At 37.8% G+C, this 24,950-nt stretch overlaps 1 protein-coding gene across 3 annotated transcripts in view; it reads left to right on the forward strand.

Annotated features, from left to right (window-relative positions):
• LOC127861108 (nucleolar complex protein 3 homolog) overlaps positions 1 to 24,950 on the forward strand; it is a 73,857-nt gene that overhangs the window by 45,628 nt on the left and 3,279 nt on the right. For all 3 annotated transcript variants that reach the window (XM_052399483.1, XM_052399485.1, XM_052399486.1), the window contains exons 17-21: positions 5,974 to 6,044; positions 6,627 to 6,737; positions 7,156 to 7,284; positions 18,515 to 18,609; positions 23,161 to 23,251. In XM_052399483.1, the coding sequence (XP_052255443.1) occupies positions 5,974 to 6,044; positions 6,627 to 6,737; positions 7,156 to 7,284; positions 18,515 to 18,609; positions 23,161 to 23,251 (497 nt within the window). The remainder of the gene's footprint in view (positions 1 to 5,973; positions 6,045 to 6,626; positions 6,738 to 7,155; positions 7,285 to 18,514; positions 18,610 to 23,160; positions 23,252 to 24,950) is intronic.

Here is a 24,950-nt window from a genome sequence, read left to right on the forward strand (position 1 = left end):
GAGTGTCAGGTCTACAACCACCGCCTTACAGTGGCCAACGTGCAACTACATCCTACCAGCCAAACTTTACATTACAAAAAATATCTGAATTATATAAAAAAGAGAAGGTATATTAAACAAGAAAAATGAAAAGAACCTACCAGTGAGTTCTACTCACAGGAGACCGTACAAAAATAAAAAGAACCAAAAGAATAATGGACTGGTGGGCGAGGCCAATAAAGGGCTAATGGAATCTACACTTCACTGACACTAAGTGGAGCAAAACACAACTAAAATAAAACAAGAAAAACAGAGAGAGGACTATTAAAGGTACCCACCCCCACCCTTTAAATAGATAATTACTTCAGGCCCCCACGCTCGCTTACACACTTACTTAATTTCAACCGCTGGGACCGCTCCCAACGGCGTGAACTTGAGGGTCGCCACCCTTCAGAGCCACGCCTGAAAGGTCCCCGAGATCCATCCTCCGAGATCTTCTGGCGTACACTCGCGACGACTCCGTAACCGCACGCACTGCTCTGGCGGTTTACCGAGGGGTCGCCGTGACTAAACTGGTTCCTCTGGGTGTCACCAGAGGGAAACCGGCGACTGGACGACTCACTTCGATTTACTCCCATAACTGGGCAATCCCTGCTCGGCCTAGGTGCAATGCCAGCAGGATTCCCATAGCCGGACGATTCAAACCTGGAAGATCCCTGATGGGCTATGGAAGTGGGAAAGTTGGGCAATCCATGTTGGACTATGCCAACAGGATTCCCATGGCTAGACGACTCTACGAATCTGGAAGGTCCCTGTGGGTTTATGCCGACAGGTCTCTTGGGCAACCCTGTAAGGACTGTGCCGACAGGGTTCCCGTAGCTAGACGATTCTTTTGACGTGTTCCGAAAACTGGACAACTCCTGCGGGACTATGCCGGCAGAGTTCCCGTAGCTAGACGATTCTTCTGACGTTCTCTGAAAACTGGACAACTCCTGCGGGACTATGCCGGCAGGTCTCTTGGGCAACTCTGTAAGGACTATGCCGACAGAGTTCCCGTAGCTAGACGATTCTTCTGACGTATTCCGAAAACTGGACAACTCCTGCGGGACTATGCCGACAGGTCTCTTGGGCAACTCTGTAAGGACTATGCCGACAGAGTTCCCGTAGCTAGACGATTCTTCTGACGAACTCTGAAAACTGGACAACTCCTGCGGGACTATGCCGGCAGAGTTCCCGTAGCTAGACGATTCTTCTGACGTTCTCTGAAAACTGGACAACTCCTGCGGGACTATGCCGGCAGGTCTCTTGGGCAACTCTGTAAGGACTATGCCGACAGAGTTCCCGTAGCTAGACGATTCTTCTGACGTATTCCGAAAACTGGACAACTCCTGCGGGACTATGCCGACAGGTCTCTTGGGCAACTCTGTAAGGACTATGCCGACAGAGTTCCCGTAGCTAGACGATTCTTCTGACGAACTCTGAAAACTGGACAACTCCTGCGGGACTATGCCGGCAGAGTTCCCGTAGCTAGACGATTCTTCTGACGTTCTCTGAAAACTGGACAACTCCTGCGGGACTATGCCGGCAGGTCTCTTGGGCAACCCTGTAAGGACTATGCCGACAGAGTTCCCGTAGCTAGACGATTCTTCTGACGTACTCTGAAAACTGGACAACTCCTGCGGGACTATGCCGACAGGTCTCTTGGGCAACCCCGTTAGGACTATGCCGACGGAGTTTCCGTAGCTAGACGACTCTTCTGTGCTCTCAAAACTGGACAATCCCTGCTGGTCAGGATCCGGCTTGCCACTGTTGTCTCCCTTGGCTGCTGCTGCTTCGTCACTGACGTCCTCAGTCTCACCATTGCCCCCTCCAGTGCTTACGTCGGTGCACACCCCAATGTCACGGACGACTTCGCGCACTGTTGGCGGTGCCAACGGAACTGCATAACCGACGCCGCCAGTCTCACCGTTGCCCTTTACAGTGCTCATGTCGGTGCACACCCCAATGTGACGGACATCTTCTGTAGGTAGCGCCAACGGAACCGCATTATCGAAGCCGCCGGTCTCACCGTTGCCCCTTACAGTGCTCATGTCGGTGCACACCCCAATGTGACGGACATCTTCGCGAACTGTAGGTAGCACTAACGGAACCGCGTATTCGACGCCTTCGGTTAACACGTCTTCATCATCGCCGACGACGCCAGTCTCACCGTTGCCCCTTACAGTGCTCATGTCGGTGCACACCCCAATGTGACGGACAACTTCGCGAAATGTAGGTAGCTGCAACGGAACCGCATCATCGACGCCTTCGGTTAACACGTCTTCACCATCGCCGACGCCGCCAGTCTCACCGTTGCCCCTTACAGTGCTCATGTCGGTGCACACCCCAATGTGACGGACAACTTCGCGAAATGTAGGTAACTGCAACGGATCCGCATCATCGGCGCCTTCAGTCTCATCGTTTTCTCCTTCAGTGCTCTCGTCGGTGCACACCCCAATGTCACCGACGACGTCGTGCACTGTCTGCAGCGCACGGACGGCTTCTTCCAGCCACCTTACATGGAGCTCCACCCAGCAAGCCGTGATCTCCGCCTCCAAGTTGGATATCTGGGCGGCCAGCTCGGCCTTTACCTTTTCCTGGGCCTCGCGGAGTCTACTCATTTCAATTACTATTCACTAAATTAAAATTAATGCCTAAATAAAAATGACAATCTGCCTACACAATTAAAACTAAATTACCCAATAATTACCGATTAAATCACCAAAATCACCATAGCCATTACACCTGATTAAAATCAAAACAATACCCGACCCGCACTCTTTTAACTACGCCACAGACAGACTTTCTCATAAAACCCGATTTCTCGTACTCTGTTTACATTTTGAACAGCGACGCAAACAATGTCAACATTAAGGTCAGCTAGTGCACTTAAAACTACTCCGCACCAATGATCACGCGACCTCGAATGCAGACAAGCGTGGTTTTCCAGCAGTGAGACCACGTGGTCACCTTGCAACACGTCTAAAAATAGACGGCTGGTGCGTCACACATGTCTAGCATAGACCACTTTACGGTACAATTGGGTTGGAAAAATATACAAACTAAATACGATTCGTGGTTCAATTTTAACACAGGATGCCGACTTTTGCAAAGAATAAGCCTAACCGTTAAAACACGACTGCACTAAATCCCACTTCTTACACCATTGTGGTGTTTATTTCGGTTAGCTCTCAGTGGGTTTCGCCTGCAATTACACAACCGCTAGCAATGACACTATACTAGACTACTCACATGGTCGTCGACTGGAAACCTTGTCAGGATGGCAGACGTCGTCCTCGGCAGTACACACTTCGCGGGAAACACTCGTCTGCTGTCGTCGTCGTCGGACCACCACCGATCCTCCTGGGAATACCTACCCCACGCACAGGCTAAACCTCCAGGGCAAGACACTAAGTCACAGGCTAATACTTACACGTCACAGGCTAATACACTTATCCTCCTGGAAATACTTACATCAGGGCATCTATCCTCCTGGTAATACTCACCTCAGGGAACACGTCTGCACACGTCCGCGGACACGGTAGCAAGAGAGCATGGTCATCCCATCAGGCATCTGCGTCTATCCCATTGGCTCCACATCATGCAGCATGGTCCCGTCACATGAGCGACGCAGGCCGGGTACCACTCTGCAGGGGGGCGTGGCACTGGCACTACAGTATTTAAATGGCGGATGTTTTCATTGAAATTTTACGAGATTTTAGCATTTTCGCAAATCAGATTTTTCTTGAGCCGAATTCTCAATACTTTTGCAAATGGCTAAAATGGCGAACGACAGCGCGAGCCTCACTGGACGAGGCTAACGGTGCGCTCGTAAAACGCACTCCATTAAAAAAGTCGACGTGGCTAAAAACCGTTCCTCCGGAGTCCTGTAGGCTATAGTTTTAATTTTACCGCGATTTTTTTCTTTTGGCTTTAAATTTTGAATAAAATGTTGTAGGGTCGCAGCAAAATAATAGGCTCGGTCGGGTAACCCACAGAGTCCGTGGGTAACCGTAACCACAACATTATTTTGTTTTGGCCTAACTTGCAGTCTGTTCAGATTTAATGCTGTTCGCTGCTCATCAGTATCTAAGGCTTCGAAATTAAGTTTGGTCTTTATTATCCCCGCCGAAAAAAAATTCGGGAGGGATATAGTTATTGGTCCTGTCTGTCCGTCCGTCCGGCTGAAACTTCGTCCAGAGCATAACTCCAAATCTATTCAATGGATTTACTTTAAACTTAGAATATAAACAGATGGCATCTAGGAGAAGTGCAGTGACCAAGAACCATAACTCTATCTACCTTAGTTTTTGAATTATCTCCCCTTTTATATAACTTTAAAGTAAATTTTTGTCCGGAGCATAACTCTAAATATACTAAAAGGATTTACTTGAAACTTGAAATATAAACAGATGGCAACTAGGAGAAGTGCAGTGACCAAGAACCGCAACTTTATCTACCTTAGTTTTTGAAGTATCTCCCCTTTTATATGATTTTAAAGTAAATTTTTGTCCGGAGCATAACTCTAAATCTACTGAAGGGATTTACTTGAAACTTAAAATGAAAACAGATGGCAACTAGGAGAAGTGCACTGACCAAGAACCACAACTCTATCTACCTTAGTTTTTGAATTATCTACCCTTTTATACAATTTTAAAGTACATTTTTGTCTGGAGCATACCGGTAACTCTTTATCTACTGAAGGGATTTACTTGAAACTTGAAATATAAACAGATGGCAACTAAGAGAAGTGCAGTGACCAAGAACCATAACTCTATCTCCCTTAGTTTTTGAATTATCTCCCCTTTTATATAATTTTAAAGTAAATTTTTGTCTGGAGCATAACTCTAAATCTACTGAAGGGATTTACTTGAAACTTGAAATATAAACAGATGGCAACTAGGAAAAGTGCAGTGACCAAGAACCACAACTCTATTTACCTTAGTTTTTGAATTATCTACCCTTTTATACAATTTTAAAGTACATTTTTGTCTGGAGCATACCGGTAACTCTTTATCTACTGAAGGGATTTACTTGAAACTTGAAATATAAACAGATGGCAACTAGGAGAAGTGCAGTGACCAAGAACAATAACTCTATCTCCCTTAGTTTTTGAATTATCTCCCCTTTTATATAATTTTAAAGTAAATTTTTGTCCCGAGCATAACTCTAAATCTACTGAAGGGATTTACTTGAAACTTGAAATATAAACAGATGGCAAGTAGGAAAAGTGCATTGACTAAGAACGATAACTCTATCTACCTTAGTTTTTGAACTATCTCCCCATTTATATAACTTTAAAGTAAATTTTGTCTGGAGCATAACTCTAAATCTACTAAAGGGATTTACTTATAACTTGAAATATAAACATATGGCAACTAGGAGAAGTGCAGTGACTAAGAACCATAACTCTATCTATCGTAGTTTTTTAATTATTTCCCCTTTTATATAATTTTAAAGTAAATTTTTGTCCGGAGCATAACTCTAAATCTACTGAAGGGATTTACTTAATTTTCAAAGTTAAACAGATGGCAAGTAGGAGAAGTGCAGTGACTAACAACCATAACTCTATCTACCTTAGTTTTTGAATTATATCCCTTTATTTAATTTCAAAGTAATTTTTTGTCCGGAGCATAATGAATTATCTCCCTTTATTTGTTTTTACAAATATTATTCTACTCTCTAAAACAAATGTTGTCATTCAAGCAAACACATTTCGGTGGGGATTCAGCACTACTGTGACAAGCTCTTGTTTCTCAAGCAATAAAATTAAAATTGAGTATATTTCGCCAACAGAAAATGTTGCTGTGCATGATACTTTTCTCACTCCTAATGATCAACACATTCCACAGATATTTACCTATGAACTTAGCTGAGTTGCTGGCAGAAAGGGGACTTTGGAGGGGGAGTAGTCAAGTTTGTGTAAAAGCTCTACCGACTTGTGTTGTTTTTCAGGGTGTTCATCGGATGATGTGAAGATTGTGCTGGATTGCCTTGACATTATGATCAGTCGTAGGAAACGGCAGGTACAACAGGATGTCTAAATCAGGGAGTTACATGATAATGCTGCTCCATTCTATTCCAAAGTTTGTGATAATTTTTAATCTGACATCACTTGCAGAGTTTTCTGTAGAAAAAGATCACACTAAAACACAAAATTTTCCATTATAAATTACTATAAACAACCCACATATAGTTCACATTCTGTAGTATATAGTAATAGCAATTTATTAACCAAATATGTTGTCAAAAAGGCTTTAGAATTCAATAACTGTAACATTGTTGTTTATTGTCTAATTTACAATATTTCTAAATTTGAATCTAACAAACAGAACTGTTATTACAATTATGTCTTAGTTGTATAATTGTAGCTGCAGGTTAATTAAGTGTACTTCAGTTGTAAATCTTTTTTAAACTGGACTACAGTATTTGCTTATATTGTTCAGCTTGGTCTATTTTCATGCTGCTTTCATTTGCAAAAAAATCAATATGTGCTTCATATGGTTCCATAGTATCAATGAAAGTACCGATTTTCACATATACATTTTGAGGGAAGATTTTCCTGTAAAACTGTCTGTAGATGGATAAATTTCTAATTTCATTCCCAGGTGTCCCAGCAAAGAATTCTGGCCTTCCTAAAGCGTCTGATGACTCTGAGTCTGCAGCAGACAACACATGGAACTTTGGGATTGCTCTCTGTCATCAGAAGCTTTATTATTGTATGTATTAAAATACAAATTTATTGATTTGAGATTGTAATAGTGAGATCCATTAACACATAGACTGAAAGCATTATTGTTTGAACATTTAAAAGATTCCGATTTAATGTTCAATAATAGACTTTGTTTGTTTAATTTTATTGATTTTAGGGGGATTTTTTTTTTATGACATTTCATTATAATTATTAAACAATTTTATTCATACCAGTTAATGTTTTTAAAATTATTATGGTGTGAAATTAGCAAATGGTTTTGATCTTCATTAAAAAATCACTTGATTGACAGCCATGATAAAGAATTTATTATGAAATTTTAGGGGGGAAAAAAAGCTTGGAATAAATATTTATAAATGTGAATGCTTGTTAAAGTATTTAGTTGCGTTAAGTGTAAATGCTATGTTTATAATTGTTCTTCTTAGACGTACAGTTACTGTGATGTGTTAATGGACAACGAAGCACAAGGCAGCGGTGTGTACATGCCGGAGCTAGACGACCCTGAGCACTGTAACGCCCACAATGCCATGCTCTGGGAACTGGCTTTACTCAGGGTAAGACCCTTTATTGCTTAAATGGTATTTATCGCCAAACAAAATGCTCGTTTTTATTTTTGTGTGTTACAATGTATTCCATGTGAATTTCCGGCTACGTTATCCGAACATTTACAAATCAACGCGAGATTGGCTTCTGGCAGCTCCAGAGGCACAACATAGTTCTCATGAATACGTCGTTCTTCCAAAGCTGCCTGAAGCCTGTCTAGCGTTCACTCGTAAATGTTCGGATATCATGGTGGGAAATTAGGCTGATAATTGTTTAACATGCACTTCTGATCCTGACACAGACCTAAACTCTTAAATATTTATGGAGCAATTTCTCTTAATTCAATTTTCTTGGTTTTTACATTGGTTGTATTTTTATCAATTAAGAAATATCAATGTTTACTATACCCCCTCCGAGTTAAAGGCATTTAGCATGGCTTTTATTCTTCCATCCTGACATATGTCAAGAGTGTAGGAACTTGTTTTTTCAACTCCTCTTTAACTAATGGGTGGATCTATCTTAAACAAATTCCCACTCGTCCCAATGCCGTGCAGATTTCATTCAATCTTGAACAGCTGAGCTAACTAAATGTGTAGATGGTCATAAAAAGGAATTTTGACTGCAACCAGTTTTATCTGATTATGGCCCTTTGTCTTTTTGTCCTTTGTATGTATAACATGAAATGGTCTGTGTGCAATCATGTATTGTAAGGTCATCTGTGTGTGAAACAGTGTTTATTTGTTTATTTTAGATTTCCAGTAGGTGTCAGTGCTTTTTCGCATTAACACAAAGTTATTCTTGTTTCCTTAGTTTATTTGAGTACATAGCAATCCAATAAAAGAACATTCTACACAAGGTATACGAGTTTGAAATATTGTACAAAAGCAAGTAAATTAACCATTAATTATTTTGCAAGAAATTACTCTTATATCTGCCACTGATGGAGGTTCGAAATTAACATCTGTTTGAACTGCAAGCTATCTATTTTATTTATGTTTGTATGCATACAAAGGTAATAAAATTATAAGGTATGTTAACTATCAGCAATAATTTTGTTTCATTTTTTGCACAAGCAGTCCAAAGTAGAGTCATTAATCATCTTCTATTTGCCTAATTATGCTTAATGTGAAATACGTATTCAGATAAAGAGAAAGAGATGAGAAATTAGCATTCAGGCTACAAGTCTTCATATGATCTATTACTTATTTCCCTTAGGCGGCTCTCAATAATGGTGGCAGGGCCAGGGCTAATCCATCAAGCACTTCAAAGTTCAATGTTCTAGTGCATTTTACTTCTCTCCTCCAATCTGTTTTACTTTTCTATCATTTTTGATTCCAATTCCTATTTCTGAGCAACAATAATTATTATTTCATACCTGGAAGAAGTCGGGTAAATTGCTTTGCACTGGTCCATCAGTCGCCAGTTGATTAACCATTAAACTACAACAGTTCCTTGATATACATAACCAGTTTACTACAACAGCTCTTTGATATGCATAACTAGTATACTACAACAGTTCCTTGATATGCATAGCCAGTTTACTACAACAGTTCCTTGATATGCATAGCCAGTTTACTACAACAGTTCCTTGATATGCATAACTAGTTTACTACAACATTTTCTTGATATGCATAACTAGTTTACTACAACAGTTCCTTGGTATGCATAACTAGTTTACTACAACAGTTCCTTGATATGCATAGCCAGTTTACTACAACAGTTCCTTGATATACATAACTAGTTTACTACAACATTTTCTTGATATGCATAACTAGTTTACTACAACAGTTCCTTGATGTGCATCACTAGTTTACTACAACAGCTCCTTGATATGCATAACTAGTATACTACAACAGTTCCTTGATATGCATAGCCAGTTTACTACAACAGTTCCTTGATATGCATAGCCAGTTTACTACAACAGTTCCTTGATATGCATAACTAGTTTACTACAACATTTTCTTGATATACATAACCAGTTTACTACAACAGTTCCTTGGTATGCATAACTAGTTTACTACAACAGTTCCTTGATATGCATAGCCAGTTTACTACAACAGTTCCTTGATATGCATAGCCAGTTTACTACAACAGTACCTTGATATACATAACAATTTTACTACAACAGTTCCTTGATATGCATAACCAGTTTACTACAACAGGTTCTTGATATGCATAACTAGTTTACTACAACAGTTCCTTGATATACATAACCAGTTTACTACAACACTTCCTTGTTATGCATAACCAGTTAACTACAACAGTATCTTGATATACATAACAATTTTACTACAACAGTTCCTTGATATGCATAACCAGTTTACTACAACAGGTTCTTGATATGCATAACTAGTTTACTACAACAGCTCCTTGATATGTATCACCAGTTTACTACAACAGCTCCTTGATATAAAAAACTAGTATACTACAACAAATCTGACATATGCTTAACCTATTTACTACAAAAAATCCAACATATGCATAACCAGTTTAATACAATTAGTTCCTTGATATGCATAACTAGTTTACTACAACAGTTCCTTGATACGCATAACCATTTTTACTACAACAGTTTCTTGATATGCATAACCATTTTACTACAAAAGTTCCTTGATATACATTACCAGTTTACTATATCAGTTCCTTGATATGCATAACCAGTTTTCTATGACAGTTTCTTGATATGCATAACCAGTTTACTACAACGATTCCTTGATATTCATAACTAGTTTACTACAACAGTTCCTTGATATGCATAACCAGTTTACTACAACAGTTCCTTGATATGCATAACTAGTTTACTACAACAGTTCCTTGATATGCATAGCCAGTTTACTAAAACAGTTCCTTGATATGCATAACCAGTTTACTACAACAGTTCCTTGATATGCATAGCCAGTTTACTACAACAGTTCCTTGATATACATAGCTAGTTTACTACAACAGTTCCTTGATATGCATAGCCAGTTTACTACAACAGTTCCTTGATATGCATAGCCAGTTTACTACAACAGTTCCTTGATATGCATAACCAGTTTACTACAACAGTTCCTTGATATGCATAACTAGTTTACTACAACAGTTCCTTGATATGCATAGCCAGTTTACTACAACAGTTCCTTGATATGCATAACCAGTTTACTACAACAGTTCTTTGATATGCATAACTAGTTTACTTCAACGGTTCCTTGATATGCATTACCAGTTTATTACCTTTTTTTTTTACAACCAAATGCTAAATGCGCTGTTTATTACATAACGCTGACATAAATGATATGCACAGTTAGTAGCATGAACCAATGATTTTTTTAAACTTAAATAATTGATGTCAAATGCCTGTAGGAATAATATTTAAGGTATTAGAAAGCATTTTCTTTTTGTTTTAATTGATTACTTTGAAAATTCTATTTTTTATGAATTTTTTAGCAACAAGGGGTAATGAACTCACTGAGTTAGTTTCTTGTTAAACCAAGCTGACAAGACACAAGAACAGACCATGGACATTTTGAAAAACCAAGAGCTCAACATGAGCAGATTGGATTGACTTTCCATTCATCAATTACTCATAATTAATATGTGGCATACAAATAGGTTTGTAAAATAACCAAAGAACTGATAGTGATTGAGTAAGAATTAAAAATAATAAATAAATCGTGTACTGAATGTTATAACAAGTGTAACTGACATTTGGTAAATTTTTCAGGATAACAATATTTCATAATTAAGTATATATATATATATAAAGTGCGCTTCTGTTATTCTGCGAGTTCAAAATATTTCAGCGTTGAAATTATGGTGAAGCTCCTTTGTCAGTTAATTATGGTTTGAAAAAAGACATCTTGATTTGGAGTTTTTATTTGTTTTTCAAATTTTATTATAATGCTAGTCAGAAAATTGAACTATTTCATATGTAAAATGATTGGAATAAAGCAGTTTTTTGCTTCTCCTTTAAATTTAAAAAAATGTCAGTTACACTACTTTTAACATTCAGAAAATTTCATATGTTCGCTAATGTCAATTTGGAAAATTTGGCGAAATCATTATTTTAACCAAAAAAGTTGTCTTAATTTTTAGCTATCCTGAGCACAACTTGCTCATGGTAAGCTTTTGGGATCGCCTTTTGTCCATGTTGTGTCGTCAAAAGTTTGCCTTGTTAAAACTATAGAAGCCGCGTTTATTGTCTGATCTTCATGAAACTCATACATGCCAGACGTCAAGATCTTGGCGAGACAGTCCTGCTTTTGAGGTGTTTGTCCTGGCGTCCTGATGTGGCACAATTTGTCCCGACATTCGTAAAAAACGACCTATTTTCTAAAAGTTCACAATAAAATTCGCTAATCTAGCTCTGTCTGGCTTAAATTACCATTGCTAATCCCTTTATTGTCCCCAATTAACAAACCATATCTACTATTCAAGTGATCCAGTGTTGTTTTTGACACCTTATCAGCAATCTATCGGCAAATTATTGATTTTATTGCGCTTCCACACCATGGTGTTTTTGTGATAGGGGTCACTATTTGCTAGCCATAGATGCATGGTAGTGAAATAAAAGCAGACTGCTTTTGTATTTCATGGCCCAAATCAAGTCCAAAGATATTATTACGCAGAATTCTGTGTATTATACCACCTGAGGCTTAAAAACCTGTCAAAACACCAATTTGGTACATCAAACAATTTGAGTGCTGACTGATACACATTGATGTTTTCAGGGCTTTTCACCCTTATATATTCCCAATCCAAAATATGGTCATTTTTTCCCAAAATTGATAGAGGAATTGCCCAAATTGTAAAAAAAAAAAAAAATTTTTTTTTTACTAAGACATATTGGGCATCTCCCAAATTTAAAGCAATGAGCTCTAATATGATTAAGAATGCACCACAATGTGTCTTTTAATACTTCTGCACAATGAAAAGACCCTGTTTCAAAAACTTTTTAAAACGTGGTCTTCCAAAAATGAGCAGTTATCTTGCATGAAATTCCCAATTTAAAAGGCCCCTGGCCCCTTCCCAATATCCTGATTTAAAGACCTGGTTTTGCATAAATTTACTTTCGTTTTCGACTGATTTTCAGAAAATAATTTGTACATAATGATTTTGCATCAATCTAAATTTAGAGTTCATTTATGATTGGTTGAATAAAAACAGTGCTCCATGCGCGCACCTCGCGTTGAACGATTACACATGATTCTGTCCCAATTTGATGCCCCCGAAATTTCACGTCATTGATTCATCCGCATAGTGCTCATGTGTGTTTACTTCCGCATAATAGAGAACGTTTGTGTTTATGAAATTCTGAAACACATTGTTCGTCATTTTTTGCCATAAATAAAGAGATTTTGTTAGTTATATACTGATTACTGACTACAGTAAAGGTGGCATGATTGATAGTTCTATGTGTCCTGCTTTTTTGTCAAATGTCCCAACATTTTTTAATGGAATGTCCCGATTCGGACCTGAAAATTTCTGGCATGTATGTGAAACATGGTCAGGAGATTTGTCCCAATGATATCTTGGTTGAGTTCGAAACTTGGTCATGTGAGGTCAATAACTAGGTCACTAGGTTAAATAAAAGAAAAAGCTTGTTAACAATCTAGTACATGTAGTCACATTTATTGTTCAATCTTCATGAAACTTTGTCAGAACATTTGTCCCAATACTATCTCAGCTGAGTTCGAAAATGGTTCCAGTCAGTTGAAAAACATGGCCATCAGGGGCCAGGGCAGTTTTCCTTATATGGCTATAGTAAAACCTTGTTAACACTCTTCAAGTCTTATTTTTCGTCCAATCTTCATGAAACTTGGTCAGAACATTTGTTCTAATGATATCTCGGATGAGTTCTTAAATGGTTCCAGATTGTTGAAAAACATGGCCGTCAATGTTGCCGATTTACTTGTTATATTCCATAAATGTATATTACAAAATAAATTGTTTTAAGCATTAACATTCACCTTAAATAGTGCCAAATTTAAAAAATAGGGACGGAAGACCCCTCCCACACCCCCACCCTGGTTGGGCCCCATCCAATCAAAAATGTCTGCAGACAGCCATTACAACTTGAAAGGTTTGAGAAACAGAACAGAACATAATTTTATTACACATTAACTTTACAGTTTCTAGTGTTAAACAAAATAATATTACAAAATACATGATTATAGAAAGTGATTTAGCAGAAATGTTATAAAATAGTAATGAATGAACTATTGAACGAAACTTGTTTTTAATCACATTTTAACAGAGTATCTTGCTACATATGAATTTTTTTTAATACATGAATGTATTTACTATCATTAAGGTTAAACATGAATTTTGAAGGAGCACACACTATACATCCGAATCATAATCACAAAATCAGGCATCGACACAGTACCGGATTATACATATTATATACTTAATTTGAATGCAATATTTATATTAGCATATTCTATAAACAAAACATGTTCAAATATAGCATAATCACATGATGTCATTATGTATTTAATATAAATTTTAAACATTTCAAGTATATGTATATGTATAACATTTGCCATAATGACTGGATGTGTCTAATATACAGTTGAACATATAAAATAGTAATACATTAGTATTGGTATAACGATTATGAATCTTGAGTGCTTCTTAAATGAACTTTCCTAACTTAAGCATTTCATTTTCTTTCTTGATGTCAAATGGACACCATTCATTAGATAGATAACAACTTGAAGCGTTTTAGGCCTACAGTTTGCAGTCAGTCAGTAGTTTGTGTGTGATTATGAAAGATTTGTGATTTTAACAGGTTTTATTGTAGTTTTAATTGGAAATATCATTGCAAGGTGAGTCTGAAAATTATTCCAGTTGTTTAAAAACACTGTGTCAAAAATGTGAACAATTTAGTAGTAAAAAACAACAATTTATCACATATTTAAGAAGCAAAACAATCTGTTTGGTTAGAAAAAGTTGTTTTGGCAACTGTTTTTGCAAAAATAATGTATTTATGCCACATTTTTGTGCATTTAAATTACAAATAGTTTAACAGTTGTTTTGATATGATAAGTTGTCCAATGTCTTGTGTGTGTGTTCTATATTTGCACACATTTGTTACTATGAGAAATATCAAGTGATGGCTGTACCTTAAAAGAAGATCAATGTTGAATTTCTAGTACATTATTCTCATTCTCATTTGTCTTTTTTATAACCTCCTTTTATATATGATAACAATTCAACATATTGCTCATTATTAAATTACTGTCCTCATATTACTCATATACATATAGGATCTTGCATGAGTTGGTCGTTTTGTATTGAATTTATTAAACGAGTCATCTGAACAAAGATAAAAACGAGGCTTGCCGAGTTTTTATCTTTATTTAGATGACAAGTTTAATAAATTCAATACAAAATGACCACGAATCTAAGATTCTATTTATAACATGGCCAACACATTTTCTCTTTATTTTATGCTCTTTTCACCTTTTAATTCATATTGTAAAAGAGTTTAACTGAAGAAAAATGACGTCATTTCACAGTTATATAACTAGTGTAATAACACCCGTGTAATAAACAAAATTGAGCATTACGTTATTTCACTCCTGTACGGTAGGTCATGTTATAAATGTATATATCTGCCGAAACAAGAAACCCTTTCTTTTCACAAAACAACGATAACAACCCTTGCTTAACATTAATACTACTCAGGTGAGCGACCCAGGGCCACCATGGCCCTCTTGTTTGATAGAGAATGTATGTCCCAAAAGAAAAAGAAAAAAGTAATTATGCATAAATGTCAGTTACATGAATTATTTCATTTAGTAGACAAAATGTTCAACTGCAAGATTCAAAGTCTTAACTAATATTTAGAACATCCATCAACATTTTGTAAATATAACGTTCTATAGAAAAAGGACACTAAATAGACGACTAAATTAATATACAAATATTTGATACAAAATTTAATGACAAACGTGTTAGATTTTTTAGTGTTTTGTTGTTGTTGTTTTTATACCCCCACAAACGAAGTTTAGGGGGGTATATAAGAGTGAGCTTGTCTGTCTGTCGGTCGGTCCGTATTAAGTGTCCACTCTCTATTTCAAGTAGTTTTCATCCGATCTTCACCAAACTTGTTCACAAGTTGTATCTAGATGATGTCTAGGCCAAGTTCGAATATGGGCCCTGCCGGGTCAAAAACTAGGTCACCGGGTCACTTAGTGCGTTTTAAAAATTCAGTTTTTAACATTCAGCATGGTCTCTGCTCTCTATTTCAAGTAGTTTTCATCCGATCTTCACCAAACTTTTTCACAAGTTGTATCTAGCTGATGTCTAGGCCAAGTTCGAACATGGGCCCTGCCGGGTCAAAAACTAGGTCACCGGGTCACTTAGTGCGTTTTTAACATTCAGCATGGTGTCTGCTCTCTATTTCAAGTAGTTTTCATCCGATCTTCACCAAACTTTTTCACAAGTTGTATCTAGATGATGTCTAGGCCAAGTTCAAACATGGGCCCTGCCGGGTCAAAAACTAGGTCACAGGGTCACTTATTGCGTTTTTAACATTCAGCATGGTGTCCGCTCTCTATTTCAAGTAGTTTTCATCCGATCTTCACCAAACCTTTTCCGAGTTGTATCTAGATGACGTCTATGCCAAGTTCGAACATGGGCCCTGCCGGGTCAAAAACTAGGTCACCGGGTCACTTAGTGCGTTTTTAACATTCAGCATGGTGTCCGCTTTCTATTTCAAGTAGTATTCATCCGATCTTCACCAAACTTGTTCACAAGTTGTATCTAGATGACGTATGTTTGAACATGGGCCCTCCAATCTTCACCAAACTTGGTCACAAGTTTTATCTTAATGATCTCTAGGACAAGTTTGAACATGGGCCTTTCCGGGCCTAAGACTAGGGCACTGGGTCACTTTTTTAACATTCAGCATGGTATCTGCTCTCTAATTCAAGTAGTTTACATCCGATCTTCACCAAACTTGGTCAGAAATTTTATGGAGATCACCTTAAGGCCAAGTTTGAACATGGGCCTTTTTGGGTCAAAAACTAGGTCAAGGGGTCACTTAGTGCGTTTTAAAAATTGAGCATGGTGTGTGCTGTTTTTTGTGAAGACGACATGCAAAATATTATGTGTCAATGCAGCATGTGGGGGTATTCGTCACGTCTGTGACAAAGCTCTAGTTTGTTTTGTTGTTGTTGTTTTTTTTTTTGTTTTTTTTTTTGTATGCCCCCTTTCGAAGAAAAGGGGGTATATAGTTTTCACACTGTCTGTCTGTCAGTCTGTCTGTCTGTCTGTCTGTCACACTTTCGTGTCCGCTCTCTAATTCAAATAGTTTTTATCCCATCTTTACCAAACTTGGTCAGAAGTTGTATCCAGACAATATCTAGGTCAAGTAAAAACTAGGTCATGGGGTCACTTAGTGCATTTCAAGGATTCAGCATGGTGTCCGCTCTCTAATTGTAGTAGTTTTCATCTGATCTTTACCAAACTTGGTCAGAAGTTGTATCAAGTCAATATCTAGGTCAAGTTTGAATATGGGTCATGCTAGGTCAAAAACTAGGTCACAGGGTCACTTAATGCATTTCAAGGATTTAGCATGGTGTATGCTCTCTAATTGAAGTAGTTTTCATCTGATCTTTACCAAACTTGGTCAGAAGTTGTACCAAGACAATATCTAGGTCAAGTTCAAATATGGGTCATGCCGGGTCAAAAACTAGGTCATGGGGTCACTTAGTGCATTTCAAGGATTTAGCATGGTGTTCGCTCTCTAGATTATGTGGCTTTCTGATTTATTTTGATATTCTAAGATATTTTTATGCCCCCGAAGGAGGGCATATAGTGATCGGACTGTCCGTCACACTTTGCGTTTAGATTTCGAAAAATGCTCATAACTTCTATGTCGCTTCAGATAGCAGTTTCATATTTGGCATCCATGTGTATATGGACAAGGCCTTTCCATACGCACAATTTTGACCCCTGTGACCTTGACCTTGAACTTAGGGTCCGCGTTTAGGTTTCGAAATCTGCGTTTAGGTTTCAAAAAAAGCTCATAACTTCTACCAAGCGTTTATAGGGGGCATAAGTCATCCTATGGTGACAGCTCTTGTTTGGGGGTGGGGGTAATATAAAACAATTATTATTCTGCCCCTAACAAAACAATCCAAACACAGAAAAATATGAGCCTCATTGTGGGAGTCTTTTGTTTAAAGGAAGTTTCTTCTAAACAAAAATCCAGTGTAGGCGAAAAGTGTCGTCCATGATAAGCCTGTGTGGACTGCTTTGGGAAGACATTTCCTTTAAGCTGGGAAGACATTTCCTTTAAGCTGGGAAGACATTTCCTTTAAGCCCATTAAGACATTAATGTTCCCGGTGTTGTCAGAGAACGACTCATATTCATGATCCCATGTATATCCTACATGTGAGCTATTCATGATCCCATGTGTATCCTGCATGTGAGCTCATATCCATGATCCCATGTGTATCCTAAATGTGAGCTATTCATGATCCCATGTGTATCCTACATGTGAGCTCATATTCATGATCCCATGTGTATCCTACATGTGAGCTATTCATGATCCCATGTGTATCCTACATGTGAGCTCATATTCATGATCCTATGTGTATCCTACATATGAGCTATTCATGATCCCATGTGTATCCTACATGTGAGCTCATATTCATGATCCTATGTGTATCCTACATGTGAGCTATTCATGATCCCATGTGTATCCTACATGTGATTTCATATTCATGATCCCATGTGTATCATACATGTGAGCTATTCATGATCCCATGTGTATCCTACATGTGAGCTCATATTCATGATCCCATTTGTATCCTACATATGAGCTCATATTCATGATCCCATGTGTATCCTACATATGAGCTCTTATTCATGATCCCATGTGTATCCTACATGTGAGCTCATATTCATGATCCCATGTGTATCCTACATGTGAGCTATTCATGATCCCATGTGTATCCTACATGTGAGCTCATATTCATGATCCCATGTGTATCCTACATGTGAGCTCATATTCATGATCCCATGTGTATCCTACATGTGAGCTCATATTCATGATCCCATGTGTATCCTACATATGAGCTCTTATTCATGATCCCATGTGTATCCTACATGTGAGCTCATATTCATGATCCCATGTGTATCCTACATGTGAGCTCATATTCATGATCCCATGTGTATCCTACATGTGAGCTCATATTCATGATCCCATATGTATCCTACATGTGAGCTCTTTAATTCCCTTTCAGCATCACTACGACCCCTCTGTGCGGAGGTTCTGCACCCATCTACGTAACGGGGCACCCACGTCTGGGGAGGGGCAGCTGCCTGTGGAGCTGAGAAAGTGAGTGCAACAAGAACATGCAGAGTAGCAGGGTCTTGGGGGGGGGGGGTAACTTCCTATAAACGGGTATATTGGGGTGTGCCGAAAATATGGGGTGTGTTTTTGCGACTAAAATTACAGATATGGGTATGGTTTTGAGCATCTAAGTATAGATATGGGTATTGAAATCAGAAATTTGCTTGTATATAAATACATATAGATTTGTAAGTATCAGTATCAAAATGGGTACAAATAAACATATAATAGCAAATTCAATAAGTATACTGTATTTATAAGAGATCAAAATTTTAGTATAAAATGTGTCCACTTTATCAAATTCTAGTATTGAAATGGGTCCAGTTTTTCAAAAAACTTGTATCAAAATGGGTCTACTTTATCAGAATTCCGGTATTAAAATAGGTCACATTTCCGAAGTCAGAGTCTGAGTAGCTCCAGCCCAGAGTCTGAGAAGCTCCAGCCCAGAGTCTGAGTAGCTCCAGCCCAGAGTCTGTTGTAGCTCCAGCCCAGAGTCTGAGTGGCTCCAGCCCAGAGTCTGTTGTAGCTCCAGCCCAGAGTCTGAGTAGCTCCAGCCCAGAGTCTGTTGTAGCTCCAGCCCAGAGTCTGTTGTAGCTCCAGCCCAAAGTCTGAGTAGCTCCAGCCCAGAGTCTGAGTAGCTCCAGCCCAGAGTCTGAGTAGCTCCAGCCCAGAGTCTGTTGTAGCTCCAGCCCAGAGTCTGTTGTAGCTCCAGCCCAGAGTCTGTTGTAGCTCCGGCCCAGAGTCTGTTGTAGCTCCGGCCCAGAGTCTGTTGTAGCTCCAGCCCAGAGTCTGTTGTAGCTCCAGCCCAGAGTCTGTTGTAGCTCCAGCCCAGAGTCTGTTGTAGCTCAAGCCCAGAGTCTGTTGTAGCTCCGGCCCAGAGTCTGTTGTAGCTCCAGCCCAGAGTCTGAGTAGCTCCAGCCCAGAGTCTGTTGTAGCTCCGGCCCAGAGTCTGTTGTAGCTCCAGACCAAAGTCTGTTGTAGCTCCAGCCAAGAGTATAGATTTCAACTGTCTGGTCAGGAGCTACCTAGTCCGCTACAAAGTTATGCAGGGTTGAGTGGTTTCGATAGTTGGGCTGTTCAGTTAGCACAGTGGTTTGTACACACGCTTCACATACATCCCAGGTTTTATTCCGTTCCTGGAAACATGTGAGTTTTGTTGGTGTAATAAGTTAATTAGCTAGGAGCGCTGGGACACACTCCGGTACGTAATGCAGCCTCAGGCGTGGAAGGACCGCACTTACTTCACTATATTCACACACAAAGGTCTCACAAGTAGACATAATAGCTCCTGTGCATATCTTGTTGTACACAATATCTCCATCATACTGTCATCCATCTTCTTTTAAGCCTGAACCGATTGTCAGTCAAACAGTTGGCATTTAGTGGAAAGATTAAATAAACAAATTCCAGAAGAATTTGTAATGAATTGAAGTTTTGATCAGTTGATAAGCTGATATGTATAATTCAAAATGTGTTAGTATATGCGTACATTTGGTTGTTATTAACCTATCAGCTAATGGGGATGTGTGTTACAAGATTGTTCTAAAAAATAAATATGTATGATCATACTCTGTTCAATGTTTTCCGCCTAGATTGGATTTTCATTTAGAATAGACTTCCTTTTATCAAAACTTCTATAAAAATGGTACCTATTGTCTCAGATAAGCTTGTCCACATAGGCCTAGCTGAAACAGTACTTAAATTTTGTTCAATTGTAACTTGTTTATATTTAAGCTGTATTACATCGTAAGCCTTTATAGAATTGAAATGCGCTTGCTTCAATTTGTTCCCTATAACCAGGACTTTGTGATTTTTTTTAGGGGTCTAAAGAACACTCCCACAATGGGGGTCAAACCTTTGTCCTCCTAGGGTTTATTGGGACGCCACAGTGACCTTGACAATATGCACATGCATTTAGCAAGTTTTCCTGACAAACACTTATTTATATATAAGTACTTGGATTTTATCATTTGCAAAAAAAACATCTATTGTCTGATAAAGTCCACCTCTTCTCGTGGAAATTATGTTCAAGGGTACATTTTACAGGGACTTGCTTTCACGTAGTGTAAATGAATATGCTTATACATGTTTATGTCTGACAAAGGTAGTACCTCATTAAGGTCAGTTCAAAAGATGACAACTTGTATGTTTCTATTTCTTATGTGAAGTCAGATTTACTTAGATATTGTTGATCAATCAGTTACATTTTGAATCAGTATGTCCTTGTTTAGATTACACATCATATGTCACAATTTGTTCAGAATGCATACATTTATTTTGATATTGTTATTCTTTGATACCTTCAAACTACATTGTACAACAAAAATGTCACTTGAGTGCAAACATTAAATAAAGATATTAATTTAATTAAAAAAACAACACACAAACATGTCAAATCCTCATTTAGTTTAGATAATGATATATCACTCAATCAATACGTTTATGTGATGATAATGCAGTTTTCAAAATTATATCCAAAATTAGCAAGTACTCTGTCATAATTCATTTGAAATTTATTTCATTTAAGTGCTTACAAATATAACATGGACCAGTTAGCAATCGTGCAATAGGCATCAATTTTTAAATGAAGAACAATGATTAATGTATCTGCGCTAAAATTGTTTATTTCATATAAGGTGATTTACTGTGAAGAAACTTTTTAAACAAAAATGTCATCCTGTAATATTAAAGTTATATGGAGATGTATGTGTTTTGTTTTATTCTTTGGGCAGGGGATCATTCCCATATGCTTCACTATGAAGAGTAAATGTCAACTAGTTCTGTCTAGTCACGCACAGTGTTTCTCCTGTTGTATCTGTCTGTCTGCAAGGCCATTTAACCCTTTGCATGCTGGGAAATTTGTCGTCTGCTAAAATGTCGTCTGCTGAATTTCTAAAATTAGCATTTTCTTTGATTTTTTTCAAAGAATACTATCAGAATAGCAAACAGTTTGGATCCTGATGAGACACCACTTTCTGTGGCGTCTCATCTGAATCCAAACTGTTTGCAAAGGCCTTCAAAATTCGGTTCCAGCACTGAAAGAGTTCAAATGATTATATGATAACTCAAAAGTAATGGAGAGATATGTTTTCATGTAGATATAGATTGCAAATGCTTTCAGACTAGTTTATGATAGCAGAATTTTTAAAATTGTAAATTGTTTATGATCTCCGAAAGATGATAAATTGTCTTTTCGTGACTCTGACTGTTCATGGTTACTGACTGTTGATGGTCACTGACTGTTGATGGTCACTGACTGTTGATGGTCACTGACTGTTGATGACTCAGACTGTTGATGGTCAATGACTGTTGATGACTCAGACTGTTGATGGTTACTGACTGTTGATGACTCAGACTGTTGATGGTTACTGACTGTTGATGACTCAGACTATTGATGGTTACTGACTGTTGATGACTCAGACTGTTGATGGTTACTGACTGTTGACGATCACTGACTGTTGATTGTCACTGACTGTTGATGGTCACAGACTGTTGATGGTCACTGACTGTTGATGGTCACTGACTGTTGATGGTCACCAACTGTTGATGGTCATTGACTGTTGATGGTCACTGACTGTTGATGGTCACTGACTGTTGATGGTCATTGACTGTTGATGATCACTGACTGTTGATGATCACTGACTGTTGATGGTCACTGACTGTTGATGATCACTGATTGTTGATGGTCACTGACTGTTGATGGTCACCAACTGTTGATGGTCACTGACTGTTGATTGTCACTGACTGTTGATGGTCCCTGACTGTTGATGGTCACTGACTGTTGATGGTCACTGACTGTTGATGATCACTGATTGTTGATGGTAACTGACTGTTGATGTCCACTAACTATTGATGTCCACTAACTGTTGATGGCCACTGACTGTTGATGGCCACTAACTGTTGATGGTCACTGATTGTTGATGGTAACTGACTGTTGATGTCCACTAACTGTTGATGGCCACTGACTGTTGATGGTCACTGACTGTTGATGGTCACTGATTGTTGATGGTAACTGACTGTTGATGTCCACTAACTGTTGATGTACACTAACTGTCGATGGCCACTGACTGTTGATGATGACAGCCTGTTATTGATGCCAGACTGTTGATGATCTCAATTGTTGATGAAATAAGAATATAAGAATGTAAATGTTGTTGGTGATCTCAGACAGTTGATGATGATTGTTTTTGTCACTGTTTTTAAGACTTGTATTTGAAGTTAAGTGAATTTAATGTAGTAACAATTTTAAAGGAACGGAAATATTTGTTTTGGCACCTATAGATGATATGACTCATATGCGCATTGTTTACATTTAGTAAAGTAACAAAGTAAAACAAAATAGGTACACACACACCTTGAAGCATATTCTTAATTGTACTATTCTGATTCCTACAATGTATACTTTAATTCCATATAAAAGAGACACATTTTTAAGCCCTTAAAAGTAGACATCTCTGATTAATTAACCAGATGAAACCGTGTTCCTTATGTTATATACACTATTGTCAGTGATCTCAGATAGTGTTGATGTTTCAGGTTGCCAACACAGATCCTGAATGAGTACCAGAGACTGGACATATTTAATCAGTTTGTTCCAGAAAAACCAAAGGGGCCACACAAACACAAGGTAAGATTTGTACTTTCTTGCTAGAGTCAGTTTATACTACATATTCTAAGTAGGTCTTGTTGAATTAACAATTAATGTATAATATTTTCTTCCAAATTCCATGCTGCTTGCTTTTGTTCAGTACCAAACCCTGTTATATATAATGCCTTAAAGAGAATTAGAGATAAATAAACTTCTTTCCCAATCACTCTCCTTCAATAATTAAACATTATGTCTAAAAACTCTGCTTACAGCATGATGCTTTTAAAAGGACCTATGAGTGTGTTTCATGAATGAAACTAATGTTAATCTCACACCCACTTCCTGCATATACAAATACTGAAACCATTTCTCAAATACAAAAAACATTTCTCAAACACAAAAACCATTTCTCAAACACTAAACACCATTTCTCAAACACAAAAACCATTTCTCAAACACTAAACACCATTTCTCATACACAAAAACCATTCCTCAAACACTAAAACCATTTCTTAAACACTAAAACCATTCCTCAAACACTAAAACCATTTCTCAAACACTAAAACCATTCTCAAATACACAAACCATTTCTCAAACTCAAAAAAAAAATCAAAAAGTAAAATCGTTTCACAACTTTGATTTTGGGTTAGTTTTACCTTCTGCATATCGTTACCTTCCAATCCAATGAATATACAGTCATAGTGCAAAGCAAATGTATAGTGATACTGTTGAGTCATTGTAAGTGATAGTGTAAACAAAGTCTATAGTGATACAGCTAACCTAGTATTTAATGATAGTGTTTGCAAGTGTATAGTGATAGTGTCTAGCAAGTGTATAGTGATGGTGCTAAGCAAGTGTATAGTGAGAGTATGTAGCAAGTGTATAGTGATGATGTCTTGCAAGTGTATAGTGACAGTGCTAAGCAAGTGTATAGTGACAGTGCTAAGCAAGTGTATAGTGAGTGTATACCAAGTGTAAAGTTATAGTGCTAAGCAAGTGTATAGTGATAGTTCTAAGCAAGTGTATAGTGACAGTGCTAACCAAGTGTATGGTGATAGTGCTAAGCAAGTGTATAGCGAAAGTGCTAACCAAGTGTATAATGATAGTGCTAAGCAAGTGTATAGTGATAGTGCTTAGCAAGTGTATAGTGATAGTGCTAAGCAAGTGTATAGCGAAAGTGCTTAGCAAGTATATAGTAATAGTTATAAGCAAGTGTATAGTGATAGTGCTAAGCAAGTGTATAGTGATATTGCTTAGCAAGTGTATCGTGATAGTTCTAAGCAAGTGTATAGTGACAGTGCAAAGCAAGTGTATGGTGATAGTGTGAAGCAAGTGTATAACCAAAGTGGCAAGAACGTTTATAATGATAGTGCTAAGCATGTGTATAGTGATAGTGCTTAGCAAGTGTATAGTGATAGTGCTAAGCAAGTGTATTGGAATAGTGTTTAGCAAGTGAATAATTATAGTGCTGAGCAAGTTTATAATGATAGTGTTCAGCTAGTGTATAATGATTGTGTCTAGCAACTGTATAGTGATAGAGCTAATCAAGTGTATAGCGAAAGTGCTAACCAAGTGTATAATGATAGTGCTAAGCAAGTGTATAGTGATAGTGCTTAGCAAGTGTATAGTGATAGTGCTAAGCAAGTGTATAGCAAAAGTGCTTAGCAAGTATATAGTGATGGTTTTAAGCAAGTGTATAGTGATAGTGCTAAGCAAGTGTATAGTGATAGTGCTTTGC

Source organism: Dreissena polymorpha, chromosome 15 (genome assembly GCF_020536995.1).
Source record: "Dreissena polymorpha isolate Duluth1 chromosome 15, UMN_Dpol_1.0, whole genome shotgun sequence".
NCBI lineage: Eukaryota > Metazoa > Mollusca > Bivalvia > Myida > Dreissenidae > Dreissena > Dreissena polymorpha.